Here is a 20,349-nt window from a genome sequence, read left to right as displayed (position 1 = left end):
GTCACAGCTGATTGTTTCCCTAAAACTCCCATAGGAGCTGTGTCAGTGCTGAACAAAAAATTCAGTCGTCTTGATTGCCACAGTTTCTCTTGGTTTGCAACCACGTAGAAGAATTAGGCTTGCTGTCTCCTAGATTCTCAAGAGATGGCATAGCTATTTGATTTGGAGGGAGGTCTATGCCATTCTTTGAAGAATATGGTTGACTTTGTTCCCTCGGCATAGGTTACCCCCAGGAAACAGCTCCCTACTGCTCTCTTCCCCCCTGCCCGCCCACCCCCCTTGGTGATATTTTGCTACCAATAAAATCCTATGCTGTGACCTGCCAGTGAGAGATGATGTAAGTGGTTATGGTTGGATATAGCAGGGAATTGTCTGTGTCTATCACTGTGTTGTTGAACTTAGAGAAATTAAAAGAAGACCTTTCGACCTTTGATCAGGTCTTGACAAGTTCCTGCTTTTTGCCCGAAGGATGGACATCCGTCGGATCAGCTTTGACACAGATGACCTGTCAGATGATGTCATCCCCCTTGCTGATGTTCGCAGCGCTGTGGCTCTAGACTGGGACTCAAAGGATGACTATGTCTACTGGACAGATGTTAGCACCGACTCAATCAGCCGAGCAAAGTGGGATGGATCGAGCCAGGAGGTACAGTGTTAACTACGTGTGGAGGTCATCTAGCCAGGAGATTCCTTGAGCATCAGATTTGAAGCCACTGGGATACACTGGCCTTCTAAGGAGCTGCAGTTCATGCTAGATTTGTTTTTCATTAGTTTGCCTAGTTCTGGCTCAGAAGAGCCCTGAGATCATACACAAGTTTGGTATACGTTCCTGCTTGTATGAAAAACCTTGAATTGGGACACAAAGCACATTGATTTATAAGCTGTGGTCAATTCCTTTGTTGTGGCCCTAAAATCTGAAAGGAAGAAGTATTAAATCCTCTGTTATGTACTACATTTGGAACAAGAGCCATGCTCCTTGGGAATGCTTTTTGCATGTGACCGTAGGCTAATGTTGCCATAAATCAGGGGAATAGAGTCCAAAGTTTGGAGTTGCAGTTTGAACAGACATGAAAAATAGATGTTTCTCCAAATGTAAGACTTACTTGAACTTCTAAGTCCTTAATGCTCTCTCTCATATGGCATTCCTCTGCTTGGGCTTTTGCCTTTTGAAACTTAACGTTGTTTTTGAATGGGTAGTGAATTGGGCAAGTGCTTTCTCCCTAAGGTCTAATCGCACTAAGGATTTTTTGTTTGTTTTTATTTAGGTTGTGGTGGACACCAGCCTGGAAAGTCCAGCTGGACTGGCAATTGACTGGGTCACCAACAAGCTATACTGGACTGATGCAGGTACTGAGATCCTCTGCTTTACCTAGGCCTTCTCTCTTCCTTATTAGTCATGAAAACTGAAAAACAGCTGGATAGTTCTGTCTTGTCTCATTGCAAATCAGTCTGTTTCTGTCTAGCGAAAAACGGAGTTTCATCTCATGCGCTTCTAACAAAGTGGGAGTAGAGGTGGAATCCTTAGTTTAATTCTCTTTGCGGTATCCCCAGTACTAATTTTATGGAAAGGTTTATAGTAGAAGTCAAGCACCACTGTTCTCTTGCTGCAGAGCTGGTGATTGTGTGTGTTTACATATCTTCAAACAGCGTGGCTTGGGATGCAGCAGGTAGTATTTGGAGGATGTTCCCTGCTGGAGAGTCATAGTTCAGCAAGATGTAAGGAAGGTGATTCTTTTCTAGCTGTTCACTCATGCCTATGGAGATACCTTGGGGGCTTAGGAAAGAGCTGGTTTGCGTTCGTACAGGACTCGGCACCAATGACAGCCACAGAGGTGACTTGAGAGATCTAATGGAAGGTGATGCTTTGAGGCACGTTTCTTACCTATCTTTCAGCTATCAAAGAGTCAGACGGAGGGGAGGAATGCATTGTTGTTTGGATGTTTTTTGCCTTAGCTCTTGCGATTCCAGAGGTCCTTGACATCTCTCTCATTCTCTCTCTTGACTTTTGTAGGAACAGATCGGATAGAGGTCTCCAACACAGATGGGACCATGAGAACTGTTCTTATTTGGGAGAACCTAGACAGACCTAGAGATATCGTGGTGGACCCTGTCGGAGGGTGAGAGATTCTTTCTTCTGGGATGACATGGCAATTCTTGCATGTCTAAAGATGTTCAGGTTCTTTGGTTTTGTGCAATTGTCTTTCTCTCTGATGCCATTGTTCTACATTCTGCAAAATGCTAAAATTAAAGACCTGATTTTGGATGCTAGTGGAACAAGATAAGCAGGCATAATTGCCTGTTGTGCTGTAGAGCTTGCAGGAGCTGGCTGGTGTTTTAATTTATTTATCCTTGGGACATAATAACTAAAGATGTACAAAAAATGTTGACAATGAGACCATCTAGATCTTTTCTATTTCTTTATTTCACATCTATGTTGAATTTATATTCAAGCTCTCTGCTTAACAACCAGAGTTCAGTCAGAAGGGTGTCCTCAGGTAAATTACTGCTGATCTCAAGCAAGCTGTAACATTAGTGGCTTCTTGGCTTCAAAGCACTGTATCAGAGTATTGAGGGATCGACTGTGCCATGGAAAGCAAACCTGAGTAGAGTAACAGAAACAAGTGATTTCAATAACACATTTTGCTTCTGAATCTAAGACCTTGAGGAGCTGGGGATGGGGTGGATAGGAAGAAGCTTGCCAGCCATTCCTTAGACAACTGAAGGTCTTGAATAAAAGTGTGCTATTCTTTCCTTGAGTGTATTACTGGAAGACCAATGCAGCAAGAGTATAAAGGGCCAATGTTGGAGACTGGTAAATAATTGGTTAATTTTTAGACTTTGAACTATTATCTTGAACTTTTTCCTTCGTGTTGTAATTCAGCCAGCACATGGGCAGTAGAAGGTATATAAATTTGAGTATGATCTTACGTACATTACAAGAAGCCAGGGCTGGACATGAATACAATATTAGTCTAATGCTGCTTCCTGCTAGGGCCTCAAGGCACCAGGCTCTCTTGCTTCTCTGTAACACTGCCTGGCCATAGTGACAGTGAAAGGAGTGTGGGCATTCACTTCTGTCTGGGCTTGTGTTCAGGTTCATGTACTGGACTGACTGGGGAGCCAGCCCAAAAATTGAGCGTGCTGGTATGGATGCCTCAAACCGCTTGGTGATCATTTCCTCCAACCTGACATGGCCTAACGGCTTGGCCATTGACTATGAATCACAGCGCTTGTACTGGGCAGACGCAGGCATGAAGACCATCGAGTATGCCAGTCTGGATGGAAGCAACAGGAAGGTAAGGAAGCCATCTTTGAGGAGGGAGTCTGGGAGCCTGAGGTGTAAGTCCTAGAGCACAGAGTGCTGATGGCCCCTGCCTCTCTTTCCAGTTGAAAGTGAAATCTCCAAATCAAGACATGCTGAGCTGCTTTCACTGGGAGAGAAAAGCTCCCTTTCAGTTGCAAACTGTGTATGAGGGAACCTCCTTCTGAGGGCTAACGTTGCCCCATCGCTCTCCTTTTGCTGTGACTGTACATTTTGATGTTGAGAGGGGGCAAGGGAAGCCTCTTCCCCTTAGTGACTTCTTAGTAATGTTTTTTGGGGGGGCTGGGGGTAATCTGACCAGGTGCTGATTGGGAGCAATCTGCCTCACCCCTTTGGACTTACTCTTTATGGCGAGAGAATCTACTGGACAGACTGGCAGGCCAAAAGCATCCAGAGCGCAGATAGAAGGACTGGGCAGGCTCGGGAAACGCTGCAGGACAATCTGGAGAATCTTATGGATATTCATGTTTTCCACCGGCACAGGCCACCAGGTACAGAGCTCGCCCCAAGCCACACTGAGCTGAGAGCTTGCTCAGGCTCTGGTATGTGGCACAGCTCTCCTGCAAGGAGCTGACCTATCTGTCAGCCCTCGATGCCTTAAGACTCTGGGTGGAATATGAGAGCACGAGAATAACTCTCGGCTTAGTATTTAAGGGAATTCTAGAATGCATTTCTATAGCTGTTGCACCCCTTTTTTGTGCCTGTGCTACTGGCTTATGGATTTCTCATCCTCTTTCCTATAGTACATACAGCATGTGAAGTTAGCAATGGAGGCTGCAGTCACCTGTGCCTTTTGGCACCTCTTCCAAAAGGTTACAGCTGTACCTGCCCTACTGGGATCAACCTGCAATCTGATGGCAAGACTTGCTCCCCTGGTGAGTCCTCTCTGTAGGATCCTTACTGCAGTTTGGTATCACGGTTATATTTGGCTCCTACTTTGTTAGAGAACAAAATTCACTTTTATGTGCTTACCTGCTTTACCCCTTGAAAAACCTATTTGATGCCTGTACCTTCAATTTGAGTGGGAATTACTATGAAGAAACTTACTGATAATTGGATTGATGCAGAAGAATTTTTTCTTGAAATTATGTTGGGCAACTAAACCAGATGTCACATTTTTTCCCCATACTTTTGTCCGAATCTTGAGGTGGATTCTTTTTTAACTACAAGGTGCTATATTCTTTAATAGGTCTGTACACACTCCTCCCATGGACCCTGTTTTTGAGAACTGTGGAAGGCATTCGGCTTCAGGCCATGGTACATCCACTTTTTCTCCTTAGCAGGAGAAAACTGACTCCTAATTCCCGTTTCCCACACCTATTAGCAGAAGTAACCCTTCTATGAGTGCATTCCTTTTCAACTTGGATGTAAAGAAGCATTCAATAATGCTCAGTAAAGCTTTTGTACCCAGACTCCCCATAAGCCAAGATCTGCCTGAGAGTTCCCCTTTTCCACCTCCAGATGTTCAATAAATGATGCCTACAGTTGGCTGAACTTGTTCCTCGCTGATATCTGTCCATTTTCAACTCTCTGCAGGAATGACAAGCTTTCTGATCTTTGCCAGAAGGACTGACATCCGGATGGTCTCTCTGGATATTCCCTACTTTGCAGATGTTGTCGTCTCAGTCAATGTCACCATGAAGAACACCATTGCAATTGGAGTGGATCCTCATGAAGGTCTGAACTACTTAGTGTATCCGACTGTCTGTTTGAAAGGCAACAAGTGACTTCATAGCTAAATGTCTGAGTAAAGACCCAGGCTGTAGGTTGTGATTTTGAGTAAGTTTTTTTTTTTTCTAGTATGTGCTGCAAATATTCCTTTCCAATCAGGAAAGGAATGTCCTTATAGGAAAACAGAGAATGCCAACTATGTGGAAAAAGCTGCCTGCTGTATTGACTGAGGTTCCTGTGCATTTTGGATTTAAGAAAGCTTGCCTCCTGCTGAAGGCTTTTACAGCAGTAGAGCTGAGACTCTGGCTGTTTGTGTATACTAAACATCTGATGCTGTGCTGGATGTAAACCCACTGTTGTACAGTAAGGTAGATGATCTGATTGCTGTCCTCTGGGACATTCTGAGAAATCAGATGTGGGACTCTATATTACTAGCTGATAGTGTTATGTGTTCTCTGGCCTTGTGTAAAGGTCAGAGTGCCAGTGCTCCTACATATTTTGGGGAGGATTGGAACAAGATAATTTGTACTGTTTTATCACTCTACCTTAATAGTTTTGTGCTGCTGTTATTCCTGTGCAGTCAGGTCTGTTTTGAATGGTGTAGCTGGTACAGATGCAGAGACCTGCATCTGTTTTTTAAGGATTTTTCTGTTTGGTTGTTGGGGTTTGTTTTGGTTTGGTTTTATTGTGGGCTTTTGTTAAGTTTCTCTTTCTTCTTCCACCCAGGAAAGGTTTACTGGTCAGACAGCACACTGCGGAAAATCAGCCGGGCTGCCCTTGATGGCTCACAATTTGAGGACATTATCACTACAGGTAAGAGAGATTTTGGCCTGGGAGCCTCTTGCTTCCATGCAGAATGAAAAAAGAGATTCTCTGATACCCTGGTAGAATAATCTTTAAATTTTCGATAGAAGGGCAAGCAAAGCCTAAAGCAACTGCCTGATGAGGTGCACAAGGGGAATACCAGAAGTTGCTGACTAAGCTGGGAGGATGAGCAGTGACCAATAAACCTTCTGTTTTCTCAGGTTTGTTGACTACAGATGGGCTGGCTGTGGATGCTATTGGCAGGAAGATATATTGGACAGATACAGGAACAAACCGAATTGAAGTGGGCAACCTTGATGGCTCCATGAGGAAAGTCTTGGTCTGGCAGAACCTGGACAGCCCTCGAGCAATAGCTTTATACCATGAGATGGGGTTAGTGTTGTCAAGAGGCTATCTAGGGGTTAGAACAGGACTTCTGACCTCTGTTTCCATAATACTTGCTGGCTTTTCCCCAGGTATATGTACTGGACGGACTGGGGTGAGAATGCCAAGCTGGAACGCTCTGGGATGGATGGCTCTGGACGTGCGGTGTTGATCAGCAACAACCTGGGCTGGCCTAATGGACTGGCAGTGGATAAGGCTGGGTCCCAGCTGCTCTGGGCTGATGCACACACTGAGGTCCGATTCTGTCCTTCAGCATTGTTTGTCATTGGGTCTTTGGTAGCCTGGAGGCTGTTTTGAAGCTCTTGAGCAAGCTATCAAAAGAGCAAGGGGAACGTAAGCTTTTCTGACAGTATGGGCTATGGGGAGGGTGAACTTGAATAACATCACTTGCTTAGGCTCTGTTTCCCACTTGATATATAGTGATTGCTAGCAAGAGGATCGGTGTTTTGAGTGTGGGGCTGATGTTTACTTCTTTCTTCAGCGTATTGAGGCTGCTGATCTCAACGGTGCTAACCGCCGGACGCTGCTGTCTCCAGTGCAACATCCCTATGGCCTCACTTTGCTGGACTCTTACATCTACTGGACTGACTGGCAAACTCGCAGCATTCACAGGGCTGACAAGGACACTGGTGCCAATGTCATCTTGGTGAGGGCAAACCTGCCTGGCCTCATGGACATTCAAGCTGTTGATAGGGCACGTCCCCTGGGTGAGTTGCTAGGCTGCTCCCAAATCAGCAGGTGTCTGTGGTGACTAGGGGAGCCCTTCGGAGCTATCACTGAAGAGAGTTCTTTAGTGTAAAGCATGAGTGATAGAGTAACTTCTAAAAAATCAGCTTTTATTTTCTTCTTCCCTCTTGTTTAACTATTTTTACGCTTCTCCATGTTTACCCACCGCCATAGGTCTGGTGTTTTCTTATTACTGCATGCCTTTTGACCTCCTTCATCCCATTTCCTTCACTGGATTGCACTGACAGCCTCATTCTCACACACATCAGAGACACTTTCTTAGGAGGACTGAATGAGTCATGCCCTATTAGGCTTCACCAGAGTCCAAAAGGCACTAATTCCTCTTAAGCTAGTTGCTGAAACCTTATGTCAAGTTCTAGTAATTTTTTCCCAACCATTGCAGGCTTCATCTTCCTGTCTGCCACTTTGCTCTACAAAATCTCTGCTTCTTCAGTTGCTCTTAATATATCATGCTCTCCAACTGTTCTGTGCCAGAGTCAGATTCCTTATGTTACTCTTTGGGGATCCTATATGGCACCATCTTGCCTCCTTGCTCTTCAGTGGGAGTTGTTGCTTTGTGCTGTGGCTTCATTTCGGTGGAATTTCCCCAATACGTACTTCTACAGAAAACTGTGCTGCTTCTCCTGTGGCTACTAGCAGCAGAACATCACTCTTGACAGTATAACTTTATAATATAACTTAAAGCTAACCAAAACTCTAGCTATCATATCCTCGTTGTCTTCTTCCCACTCCCTGCACCTGTCTTCTGGGGTTATCCTCTCCTAATAAAGATATGCTGTTTTTTTATCAACTTTAAAAAAAAAAAAAGAGATGACCCTAATATGTCAGGCACTTTCAGCAGGCTTCTCTGATGCTTTTGTTTACTTGCCACTTTGTGCAGCTAAGTTGAAACAGAAGCTGCTTTGTCAGCCTGGCCTCTGGTGCATTGTCACGCTGCTTCCCCACGGGTTGGATCTTTCTGTTAGTGTTACCATTTGCAGCAATAATAAAGTTAAACTGCAGTTGTGTGAATCTGTCAGCATTTGGCTGCTCCTTTTTCCGTGGGAAAACTATGACTAGCAAGGAATGCAGGTCAAGATTTTGCTTCTAATGTTCCTAATGTTCCTCTGTGCCTTCCTGTTCTTGCCCCAACCATGCCCATACCCACCACGAATCTTGGAGAGGAGGGAGGCAGTCTCTGTATGAAGGGCTGTAGATTCCCAGCAAGGCTGGGATGGTAAGGATGAATGCAGCTGCTAGCAAGTTAGGCATGTATGTAGCCTTTAAAATAAAGCTTTGGTCTGTGGGACCACACTGATCCTTAAACTGTACTTTTCCTATTTCTAAAGGCTTCAATAAATGTAGAGTTCGTAATGGCGGCTGCTCCCACCTTTGCTTGCCTCACCCCACTGGCTTCTCCTGTGCCTGCCCCACTGGCATCCAGCTGAAGAGAGACGAGCAGACGTGCGACTCATCTCCGGAGACCTACCTACTTTTCTCTAGCCGTGCTTCCATCCGTCGTATCTCGCTGGACACCAGTGACCACACAGATGTGCACATACCTGTCCCTGAGCTGAACAACGTCATATCTCTGGACTATGACAGTGTGGATGGCAAGATTTACTACACAGACGTATTTCTTGATGTCATCAGGTGGGTGCCAGTCATCTGCTTGGCCAGTGCTCAAGTTGCCCAGCTACTTGTGCTGGTTTTGCGACAGTGAGCTGTGGAGTGTGCCAATAAGTTGGGGAGACTGAGGTGCTGGCAATACATCGCTACTTACACCTTGTCTTTGGTACACAGCATCATGTGTATCACTGAACTAATTGCTGAAGGTGTGTTTAACCTGCTGGAGACTATGGGGAAAACGGTATTACGGAGATAGCAGTATGAAGTGGCCCTGTGGTTGATGGGGATCACACATGGAGGTGTGAAGGCTTTCCGGGAGCGACCCATTTCTCACTGCCATTTGTCATTGATTTCCATCCAGGCGGTCTGATCTGAATGGCAGCAACATGGAAACTGTTATTGGTCAGGGTCTGAAGACTACAGATGGCCTGGCAGTGGACTGGGTTGCCAGGAACCTCTACTGGACAGACACAGGACGCAATACCATAGAAGTGGCTAGACTGGATGGAAGCTCCAGGAAAGTGCTGATCAATAACAGCCTGGATGAGCCCCGAGCCATTGCTGTCTTTCCCAAGAAGGGGTAGGTATGGGGTATTGGTGGGGCAGGGAGAAGGGCTGTGCAGAGGCAGATTGGAGAGGAGGTTGTGGGAGGAAGAAGAGGTGTGCCATGTGAATCTGCAGGTACCAGCAAGGGGCTGACTCTGAGTGACATGTAATCAGGCAGACAGTGAATTTGAAGGTTGGGCAGATAGCTGGGAGAAGCAAGCTACAGACCACATGACCTTTTTTGAACCTGAAGAATCTTGCAGTTTAATTCATAACTAAAACTCTCATTAGGCTAAATGAATTGTTCCTTTCTTCTTATACTTGCCTTTTATCTCTTCAGGTACCTCTTCTGGACAGATTGGGGTCACATTGCTAAAATAGAACGGGCAAACTTGGATGGCTCTGAACGTAAAATCCTGATTAATACTGACCTAGGATGGCCCAATGGATTGACTTTGGATTATGACACCAGGAGGTCAGTGAAAGGTTTTCTTATACTTGCATAGGGTTAAGGGATGTAATGAGGTTTTTTCAGCCTTCTTAGCTTGGTTTATTGGAGTAACGTTGTGGGTTTGGGTTTGGGTGGGGTTTTTTTTGTCCTATCCATCTTGGCTAGCAAATGACTAGAAAGTAAAGAGGGATTGTAAAGACAGAAGCTCACCTCTTTCTCTGTTCCTCCAGGATTTACTGGGTGGATGCGCATCTTGATCGCATAGAGAGTTGTGATCTCAATGGGAAGCTACGGCAAGTGTTGGTCAGCCAGGTGTCGCATCCCTTTGCTCTGACACAGGTAAAAAGATTTCCCTGCTGCCACCATTCTCCCTGGTGCATTGATGAGTTTGGACAGTGAAGCCTGGGGACAGGGAAGTGTTATAGTCTGGGGAAACCAAGGTGGCTGAGGGGATAGTACTTAACTCTTCCGTGGAGCTAACAAAGGAAGTTTGTCTGAACTCCTGTGGGGTGTAGACAGTAATCCTCTTTATGATAAGAGGGGAAGGGGTCGAAAAGGCCTTCGTTCGGGGCCTTCTGCCACTGGGATGTGGTTTTTATGGGTATCCTGTGTCTACATGGATAAACATGCTAATGGCTGTGATTTTTTCTTTGCTGTCTCCCTGAGCAGCAGGATAGGTGGATATACTGGACTGACTGGCAAACCAAATCTATCCAGAGAGTGGACAAATACTCTGGGCGGAACAAAGAGACAGTCCTAGCCAATGTTGAGGGACTGATGGATATCATTGTGGTTTCCCCTCAGAGACAGACAGGTAAATAGGAGGACCTTGATTCGGGCAAATGCTAATTGTAGACAAAAAGAACTCTGGAACCACTGCGCTGCTGTAGATGTCAAGCGAGGTTGGCATCCTTTCTTATACTCAAAACTGTTAATGCATCTTCCCTGGCCACATTCCTTGTCTGCCTGTGACATTTCAGTCAAGTACATCTTAATGGTGTTCTGTTACATCTTTGATTAGCAAATACCACTTTCTGTGTTGTTCATCTGACATTGTGTTAAAACAGAAGAATGTGAGCTTTTTGTTTTTTAATCTGTGCAGCTGTGTTGAGTGGGCTCCTGTCTAATGATTTCCAGTTCCTTCCTTTTAAGACTGCACTAATCCTACCAGTGTCTGGCTACTGTCATCACTTTCTTAGCAGTCAGATGAAGGACATGTGCCAGAGCATAGTTACTTGCTGGATTTCTAGGAAGTATCTCTGGCTGAGCAGGAAAAAAGGTTGTTGCTCTGAGCTCTTACCTGGTCATCTGCAACATATCTAGAAAATTGCTTGTTCCTTCCAGGTACTAATGCTTGCGGAGTGAACAATGGAGGCTGCACTCACCTCTGCTTTGCCAGGGCTTCTGATTTTGTCTGCGCGTGTCCGGATGAACCAGATGGACGGCCCTGTTCTACTAGTGAGTTTACTGAGTGTCACTTGGGTAGTAGCTTCCATAAGTAAGCCACTGCCACTACTTATGCAGTGGCAACCAGAGCATCTGAAGCACTTCAGCGTATAAAAACTTATGCAGAGTCACATACTGGAAGTAAAGCGGTTGTGAGCAGTAGAGCCTTTTTCTGTCCTTTCTACTGACAGACTGGGTTTGAGATGGGAAAGCTGCTCATATAGGCCATTTCAGAAACTCTCTATAGCTTACCAGACTTGTTCACCCGTCCCACAAAGTTGGGGTCCTGCTTATTTTTCTCTGTTGTTCTAGTTCCTGGTGTGGTGCCCCCTGGTCCTGAACCCACCAGCGTAAGTGAGAGAAGTCAGACACCACCTGGCAGAGTAGGTACTTCAACAACCAAACCTCTCACATCTCTGGAATCAGTGGAAGGAAAGTAAGTGCTCTTGTTCTGTTGGAATCGGGGTGTGAAAGTCACAGCTTGTGCAAGGTGCAACATGCAAGCCCCCCTCTGGTTGTCATCATCCAAATGTACCTCTCCCTAGCCAAAAGAGGCTATTCCAGCTCCAGACTTCACATTCGTTAATGGGGAAAACCATTTTGACAAAGAATGCAGAACGCTTGAGCTGGCAAGAAAGAGGTGCAGAGATCTTTCTGTTCTATTGAAACATGTGTGTCAGCTGACTGTGCTGAAGTGTTAAAAGCCTCCTGAGACCATGTCACTCATTTGATTGATTTTTGAACTCCTAATTTTGAGAACTTATTTCTGAGAGGAAGAGAGGGAAGTCTGTTGCTTTAGTTCACTGAGACATCTCAGACCTGACCCAGACACCTGAGGAAGCGGTTCTGCCCTTGCCACAAAGGGATAGCTTGTTTGGGGCAGAACAGAAGCTTTGCAGCTCTAATATTTAAGTTGCAATGCAGGTAGTTAAGAGACTTTCTTCTGCTAATTCCCTACAGCCTGCTATCCTGCCCAGCAAAAAAGTATGTTTTATAATATATGGCTGGGTTATTTACAAGGCAAAACTTCCACTTTGTTTGGTATGATGTATTGTACAGAAAGATCTTTGTGCTGATTCTAGAATGTTCTGATTTTTGCTTCAGCACTGATGCTGAAATTTGTGTCCTGATAGATACATATGTGTATGCACCTATGTACCTAAGAGGTGAATCTAGAACAACTCAGATATAAAGATATTGCAGACCTATAATCGATATAAACACCCCCCCCCCCCCCCTATATATATGTATATGGTCCTCTCTCCTCTGGATACAGAAGGATACTGAAGAAGAGAAAGGAAGGCTCCTGTTGTTGAACTGGAAATGGAAGGGATAGCAGTGCTAGCCTGTCCCATCCTGTCTTTTGATACCTTTGATACTGTTGATACTACTTTCAGTAACTAACTGTCCTTCTGTCATTCAGCTGCTCTGACAAAGATGCTAGGCGAGGCTTGTGTACCCATGCCAATGAGGCAGTGTTGGCAACCATGGGTGAGTTCCTTTTCTTTAACTCTTCTCCACCAGGGTTGTTCCTCCAGATGTGCCCAGGGCATTCCAGTCCATAGTGTTTGAAACTCAAATTTCTGAAACTCAGACTTGAATTACTCAAATGCCCTCTGAGCAGAGCAAAGTGTTTCAAAGGATGAACATCAGTCATACACGTTCATTAGCCTATATGGGGACTTTCCAAAACGACATTTTGGTCTGAAGAATAGTTCTGTTTTCTTTCATCCCATACCTCCTCCATTGGGCTCTTCCCATTAATGATACTCTTCACTGTCCCGTTTGTGTTTAGTTGAGGACAGTTGACTAGGGTAATTGTTTCGCACTGTAGGAGTAGCCTGTCAGCAAGGGGGTCTAACTCATCCAACCCCATTACAAAGATCATGATGCTCCTTGGTTTGCTGGGGCCTGGGTGGGAGGAAGCGTTGTCATATGTTTGGTTTCATATGAAGCCAAACAAACCCCTCTGCTAAACCTTGGTGTGCTGACATTTTACTTTACATACTTGTGTATAGTGTAAAACCTCTATATTTGGTGTTAGGCCGAGGTCAGTATTATCCAGTAGGAGTTAAGGAGAGTACATAAATTACCCTTGCTGTTCACTTTCAGGAGAAGGACTGCATGTCAGCTACATTATTGGAGGTCTTCTCAGCATCTTGTTTATTTTGCTGCTTATTGCTGCTTTAATTATATATAGGTAAGTGATCTTTTTCCCTGTCTCCTGGCCAATAGTAAAATCTAGGCTTGTAGAAGAAAGCTCCTGAAAGCTCTTCATCTTTATTCTCATTTACAATCCCTTTGTTCTCCACTGGAAGCAGTGTTTGATGATTTTATTTGCAAGGTTTGAGTCCTGTGCCTTTGAAGCGTTGGGCATGCAACTCTATTATTTGAAGCCTTATTGGCTAAATTTTCTGCAGAGAGCTTAAGAGTTATGGACAGGGACATGAGATAGTTCATATCTCAGTACATGTGTGAGCTCACGTGCTTTCTGCCAGATAGCTTCACCAGCTACTGCCGGTATAGCTTTTGTGGTTACATGGCCGTGCCTTGCTGGACTGATAGCTAGTGAACGTACTGGTAGCTGAAGAGCCAGGTGAAGCCAGCATTCTCTCTCTTTGAGGGACAGTGAAGATTGCTGGAGCTTTCTGCGTGCTGAGCACTCAGGAACTTTGGATCCTGGCAACAGGGCCCTGCGTCTTTTCTGACAGCTCTCTCTCTCTCTCTCTAGGCATAATAAGTCCAAGTTCACGGACCCTGGCTTGGGGAACCTAACCTATAGTAATCCCTCATATCGGACATCTACCCAGGAGGTGAAGATTGAAGCGATTCCCAAACCAACGATGTACAACCAGTTGTGCTATAAGAAAGAGGTAAGAGCTGCTACGAAGGACATGGGAGCCCAGCTCAAGCTACTGTTGAGTATAACAGGCCTTAGTATGTGAAAATGTTGCACCTGGTCAGCATTTACTCCTAGGACATAGGAAGACAGCTTCAGTGAATTGCTCAGACTCCTATGGAGACCAGTGAGCAGCACTTTCCTCTCCAGTGAGCTGTAGTGAATTAGACCTGTCTTTAGCTCTCTGCTTCTTCCACACTCCCACAGTGTCTTGTATTTCATTTGCATTGGGTGCTGGCCCTTGAAGTAACAGGAGTCAAAGGGAATTGTCTTCCCTGGACACAGTCCTGGTTAGTGACTGTTGCACCACGGTTGCTTTGGACGGTCACCAGGGGAACCAGGCAGCCAGAAGGGGTTTGGTAACAAGAATGTGGCTCCTGGCTGTGCACTGCCTGGAAGGGGTGGGATAGAGAGAGAACTGGAGCCCATTTAATGATGAATGGAGCATTTTAAAGGCCCTGCGGAGGTCCGCCCTGTGTGCCACAGGGTGGAGAGGGTTTAATACGATATCTTGCAGCACTTAGTTTCTCCTCTGTTTTCTCCTCAGAAGCTTTCTTATCACTCAGATAGCTTCTCATCTTCCCTCTTCTGATTTCCGTCCACATCCTCACGTCAGGTATCACTATTCTATGTGTTTGATCCTGCCTCCCTCACTCAAGCTCTGTTGTGTGGCTCAAGCACTGACCCATACTAATTGCTCTTTCTTGTTTTTTCCCCTGCTTTTATGTCCTTAAACCAGCTCTACTGTCTGTCAAGAAAGTATAAGTAATTTTCTATGGCAGATCCTTTGGTCTTGGCTTTGGCTACTCATACTCAGTATGTGAGAGTAGAGGACTATTTCTGATAATCTGTTAGAGCACTTAGTTCTTCTAGCAGGGATCACAGCAAGACTTATGCAGAGGAGAGTTTTCCCTGGCTTTGTTTTTCAAATGTACTATCCAATAGATTTCCCAAACTTTCCTGCCATTTTAGCCTTATCTACTAAGGATAAGCCAGGATTACTTATCTGGGAATCTAAATCCTTTCTACTTTTCTCTTAATTCTGCTGCTCCTAGATATACTCAGATGTATATTTCCCTGCCCCCTCCACTTTCTCCTCAGGGTTAGATCAGATGTTCTAATGCTCCTTATTTGTCAGTGAGCCAAGTTAGACAGATTTCACTACTTTAATCTCAGTGTGGTCCCTTTAGCCTCTGATCGTTTCCGTTGTTTCCCTATAATCTCCTTCCCCTGTATCACTGTGAGACTCAGACTCAACAGTGGTATTCCAGCTGTGCTTTCCTGAGAGGCAAATCTAGAATGACTTAGATGTAAAGATATCACAGACCTAGAATTGATTCCCTGCCTACTTTTACCATGAAGTCTTCTGGCTGTTCCTGCTTCCCATTTGTGTTTTGGTTTGGGTTTTGTTTTGTTTTGTTTTTTTTCCCCCTTCCTTTTTAGGCTCAGTGTTGTTCTTAACTCCCTGCTGTCAGGGAATATATATAGTTGAATTAGACGAGCCAGCTCATCCTCATTCCCCTTCCATGATTTGAAGGCTCCTGGAGTTTGGAAGGAGAGCTCTTGCAGGGAGGATTCGTCTGGGGGTGGTGAAGAACTGAAGGGAAACTTAGAATGGGTTCTACCATTGTGACAGTCAAAGCCAGTGGCTGTTTACATGGAGGTCCAGTCTTCTGTCTGCTTTACTGTCTACATTCCAGCTCTGCTTTGCTCTTTGCCTATTTTTCCATAGATGTATTGTTTTTTTTTCATTCATCTGTCTGCTCCCTAGACTGGTCCTGACCACAGCTACACCAAGGAGAAGATCAGAATTGTGGAGGGGATATGCCTTTTATCCAGTGATGATTCCGAGTGGGATGACCTTAAGCAGATTCGGAGCTCCCGAGGAGGGATCCTCCGGGACCACGTCTGCATGAAGACAGACACTGTCTCTATCCAGGCTAGTTCTGGTTCACTGGATGACACCGAAACTGAGCAGCTGCTACAAGAAGAACAGTCTGAATGCAGCAGTGTTAACACAGCAGCAGCCACTCCTGAACGGCGTGGCTCACTCCCAGACACAGGCTGGAAACACCAACGCAAGCCCTCCACGGAGAGCGAGGTCTAAAGTACATGCGACTTTGGAAATGCTCGTACCCTCCCTAGCCTCTGCTCTGCACAAAAAAGACAGGACTCTGCCTGCTAGGCAAGGAAGGGCACAGAGACCAGCCTCTCTTGCGAGGGGCCCAGAGACTGTGACTGCCTTTCAGCAAGGAGCTTGGGCAGCTGTGCTGTTGTGGTTGGAGAGGGAGGATGGGTGGGTTGGAACCCAGAGACCCTTTTGGCTCATTTTCACTGTCTGTGGTTTATTTATATGTTCCCTTTTCCTGGAAGCTGCCACATTAACTTTTGCAGTGACTCCTCTGGCCTGAATCTAGTTCAGATTCTGTGTTCTCTGGCAACCTGCAAGTCCTGTGCTGTCCAGCTCACGGTCCATGCCCATGAAGAGAGCAGAGCTGCCTCATTGCTAGCTCCTGGCCACAGAAGTTCCCCTAGTCATTCCAGCACTAGCAGCACTCTTTGAGGCTTTGTGTTGAGGGGTCTCTGACTTGAGAGGGGTCTTGGAATCGATGAGGTACACTTCGGAGATCAAGGGGACACTGACACAGCATCAGGTCACCTTTTAAGGGCATAAAGAGGGTAACCACAGTTGCTGTGACTCGCTTCATGAGAGCATCACTGCTTACTTTCTCATCTGCTAGTAAAAACTTTAAGGAATGCTCAGATTGGAGCACTGTGTCTGTTGCTGGCAGTGGACACTGCTCCTGTTCTCCCCTTTCCTGTTAAAACATGTTTCTACTCTGGAAAAATAAGAGTCAGCAAATAGCCCTTTCAGAACTGCTCCCTGTGGGTACTGGAGTCAGAGTGCTGAACTTGAGGAAAGAAGAGATTGGTATTGTTCTTAGCTCTACAGAGCTAATGGGAGGAAATGGATCTCAGCAAGACCTAAATTCTACTCTTGTCTTTGCATAACTGATATATAAAAAAAAAGAAAAAGAAAATTTGCTAAGTCCCCACCAGTCCCAATTCTGCAAGGTCCCGATTCTCTTGGCCTTGAGGACCTTTGATTACCATAATGAGGGAAAAGAGAGAATTCCTAGGTCAAGTCATTCCCAGGGGAATGCTCAGTGCTGACAGTTAGGAACCGCTTTATTACTAGGCTGAATCCATTTGACCTAGAGTAGGAGACAATAATCAGGGAGCTGTAAGGGCCATTTTAAATAGTTGTTTATCAGATAGAATTGCACTTTAAGCTCTTCTGTTACCACTAAATAGCTCTCCTTGCAAAGTAATTTTTCCCATCAGTTGCATGAGCTTCAGTTGTTCTCTGGCCTCCAAGGCCTTTACCCTCTAGGGGGTGTAATCCTACCTGTGCAGTTACACCCCAGCGGCATCTGGAGCTGCGGCTTGCATGCTCCCAAGGTCTATTGCCACCTTTTCATATTCTCTTCTGTTGTCATCTGTTTGTTCAGAGGGAAAAAAGGTAGAGAAAATCATCTCTTGATGCTTCTTCAAAAATGAGATTTATATTAACCCCTCAAGCCATATGGATACTATCATGGTAAAATATTGAGTGTTAAGCCAGATACTTGGAAGCAGAACTTTTCAGTGAGGAATTTCTCACGTCAAACTCTGTAACCTCTTTATCTCCTGGGAAGAGGTCAAGTACATTTCCACCTGTGGTGTAAAGAGAGCAGAGCATACACTAGGGGTATGGCTTAGAGGTGTGGGGAGGGTGCATCTCCGGTGCGATGTTTTTCCAGCTGGTAAAAAAAAAAAAAGGAAAATCCATCCTACTCTGCTCTGACCTTGTTCATATACTAACGGTCCTGCTACCCCTGAAAAACATGACAGTGGCCAGTGGGTTGGCTGTACTTTTTACAGCAGAGGTAGCTTTGCAGAAAGGGAAAGGTTGCAGCTTTGACCTGGCTAGGTGGCTTGAAACTCTGTCCGTAACTGCACCATTGGGCTGACTGGTGTATATTCCTGTGGAAAGTGACCTGGAGCTAAGGCTTGGAAATTTCCCTGTGCTAATGTGGACTCTTCCCTGCGCCCAGAGGGATTTTTTTTTTTTTTAATTAGATTTTTATTTAATTATTTATTTGATTGACTCCAGCCTGGGAAGCATTGTTTTTGTTGGGCAGAGGCACTTTTGGATTGAGGCGTGGACTCGACTGGGAACTGAGGAAGGAGTGCGCATCACTGACATGGACCTTGCCTGTCTAAGCTGCCTCATGCAGGGACAACACCGGAGGGCTCAAGCATAGGCAGAAGAATTGACTTGAACAGAAACCACGTGCAGGGGCAGGGGCATCAGAGCTGGGAGTGAGTGGGTGGATGGGGGAGGAAGTCTCTGACTTCTAGGAGAGCAGGGTTTCTTTGGGTTTTGGGTTGGTTTTGTTTTGTTTTGTTTTGTTTTGTTTTTTTTTCCCAGTAGCCTCTGTGAGTATCCACCAAAATCCTGAGGTGGGACAGGGGTGAAGGGAAACATCTGCCCAGACCTGTCACTTGAGGTTCAGTCAGCCTGTCAAAATAATCGCTGTCCGAGTTGCAAGTGCAGAATGGAAAGGAAAACCCAGTCAGTCTTTTCAACAACTCATGGTGCTTGTGATTTCCACCTCGATAAATATTCTCTGCTGCTTCGTAGGAGGTACCCTGCACACTCCAGCCTAACAACCATTCATAACCGCTCTCTGCTCCCTTCCTCAAATGGTTATGGTGAAAAAGAGCAACAAAATGTCCCACAGCTTCTCCTCTACCAGTGAGGTGGGCAGAAATTAGTTTCTTTTTCCTAGAGACAGCCCCAGTGAGATGCTGCCTAGGGGGTGCATCATGTTCCCCATTCTGGGGACGAGAAGACCCTCGTTGCACTTAGGATGTTAAGAATGTAGAAAGGCCACTGGAGGATGATCTCTTGAGCACTGATTTACTATGTAAAAAGCAAACCTCTCTCCTGCCTGTCCCGAGCTAATGTCAGTGATTTCCGTGTGTTCCTGTGTAATGGTTTTAACGTTACTCACTGGAGACATTGGACTTTCTGGAGTTATTTAACCACTGTGTTCAGTATTTTAGGGGTTGATGATAATTTAATATAAATTTAGCTTTTCTTAACCACTCTGCCTGGCTTTTGGTTGTGAATCATGCATGTTATTTGAACTCTCCTTTGAAAGAGGAGCTCCCAGACCTGTTTGCACAGAACCTCAACTTTGCTCCATATGAGAGGAGCAAAGAGGTAGGAATGGATCTGGGTTATTTTGATAATCTGATTGTAACACACACTTCTGCCACTACGGCTTTGAATCAAGGGCCAAATATCCACACTGATGCACTTTTGCAAATTCCTGCGTACACATAATACCTCTCACCCTGCCCCTACCTTGCTTTTTTTTCCTTTTTGTTACCATTATAACATGGCAACAGGAGAGGATGTTCCTCTTTTTGGAAAGTATTAGGACTGTAGTGGTCTCAAGCCTCTGCCCGGCGGAAAATAAAGCTCTGAAGAAGAGCTGCTTTTCTGTCTGTAAGGGGTTTTGTTCAAGATTCTGTTGTATTTTTTTATAACTAGGAGTTCAAATGGTGCAAAAGGGTGAATAATGAATGAAACATTCAGTAATAACTGACACTGCAGTACTGGTGCTAATCTTGTACCCCATTCTGTCCCTTTCTGATGAAAGAAGTACCAAAAACATTTAAAACAATTTAGCTTTATTCCTGTCATTTCCCAGTTGACACACAGTGCAGAAGCGATTTCACTGAGGTAATGCAGAGACATCAATTTTTTTTAAAAAGTGAGGTGATTATGATGCTTATGCAGTGTGGTGGGGAGAGATGGCATTGTAAGATTAATTGCATTTGTGCTGATGGCGCTCTCCTGGCCCTTGCCTTCTATTCTGATAACCCCTAAGCATTTTCCCTTTGCTTCAGCTGAAGTGAAGAAACAAAGGAGGGCAAACACGCTTTACCCCAACAGCACACAGCTACTGCTCGCAAACTCACTAGTCCTATTAAAGATATTAAAGAAGAGAGAGCCCCTTCCCTCATAACGGGATGTTCCCGAAAGCTGAATGCAGCCAGCTCAGAGCTGCTTTAGCCCTTTGCGGAAGGCGACCGGTCCAGCGGCCCAGCACGGCTGCCTCCGGGCGCCAGCGGTGCCGGCGCCAGGCGCTGCTCCGGAGGCCGCACCCGCCCCACAGCCGCCCCGGGGCCGGCCCGACTCTCCCCGCAGCAGCGGCCGGGGGCGGCGGGCTCCCTCCCCGGCACGTCGCGGTGTTCAGCGAGCGGGGGCGCGGCGCGGTCTCCCCCCGGGGCCCGGCGGCCGCCGCCTCAGGAGGGCGCGGAGCACGCGTCGCCGCTGCCGGATTCAAACGGACCAATAAAGCGCGCGGGTGCGGGCGTGGGTGGGGCCGGCGC

At 45.8% G+C, this 20,349-nt stretch overlaps 1 protein-coding gene across 1 annotated transcript in view; it reads left to right on the top strand.

Moving 5' to 3' along the window:
- Nucleotides 1–18,997, top strand: part of LRP4 (LDL receptor related protein 4) — a gene marked incomplete at its 5' end in the record, with an annotated part of 82,538 nt that extends 63,541 nt beyond the window's left edge. Inside the window, 22 exons of the mRNA XM_082316776.1 lie at nucleotides 438–646; nucleotides 1,266–1,347; nucleotides 2,012–2,117; nucleotides 3,095–3,296; nucleotides 3,624–3,813; nucleotides 4,066–4,197; nucleotides 4,859–4,999; nucleotides 5,720–5,806; nucleotides 6,019–6,190; nucleotides 6,274–6,436; nucleotides 6,684–6,909; nucleotides 8,278–8,581; nucleotides 8,919–9,137; nucleotides 9,444–9,578; nucleotides 9,785–9,893; nucleotides 10,224–10,368; nucleotides 10,899–11,012; nucleotides 11,313–11,436; nucleotides 12,424–12,491; nucleotides 13,113–13,200; nucleotides 13,732–13,873; nucleotides 15,671–18,997. Of these exons, the coding sequence (XP_082172902.1) occupies nucleotides 438–646; nucleotides 1,266–1,347; nucleotides 2,012–2,117; nucleotides 3,095–3,296; nucleotides 3,624–3,813; nucleotides 4,066–4,197; nucleotides 4,859–4,999; nucleotides 5,720–5,806; nucleotides 6,019–6,190; nucleotides 6,274–6,436; nucleotides 6,684–6,909; nucleotides 8,278–8,581; nucleotides 8,919–9,137; nucleotides 9,444–9,578; nucleotides 9,785–9,893; nucleotides 10,224–10,368; nucleotides 10,899–11,012; nucleotides 11,313–11,436; nucleotides 12,424–12,491; nucleotides 13,113–13,200; nucleotides 13,732–13,873; nucleotides 15,671–16,006 (3,494 nt within the window). The 3' untranslated portion in view covers nucleotides 16,007–18,997. The remainder of the gene's footprint in view (nucleotides 1–437; nucleotides 647–1,265; nucleotides 1,348–2,011; nucleotides 2,118–3,094; nucleotides 3,297–3,623; nucleotides 3,814–4,065; nucleotides 4,198–4,858; nucleotides 5,000–5,719; nucleotides 5,807–6,018; nucleotides 6,191–6,273; nucleotides 6,437–6,683; nucleotides 6,910–8,277; nucleotides 8,582–8,918; nucleotides 9,138–9,443; nucleotides 9,579–9,784; nucleotides 9,894–10,223; nucleotides 10,369–10,898; nucleotides 11,013–11,312; nucleotides 11,437–12,423; nucleotides 12,492–13,112; nucleotides 13,201–13,731; nucleotides 13,874–15,670) is intronic.
- Between the last annotated feature and the right edge of the window lie 1,352 nt (nucleotides 18,998–20,349).

The sequence above is a fragment of the Platalea leucorodia genome, assembly GCF_965183815.1.
Source record: "Platalea leucorodia genome assembly, chromosome: 7".
NCBI lineage: Eukaryota > Metazoa > Chordata > Aves > Pelecaniformes > Threskiornithidae > Platalea > Platalea leucorodia.
The sequence above is the reverse complement of the archived record's forward strand: the minus strand, read 5'-3'. Positions and strand labels throughout refer to the sequence as shown.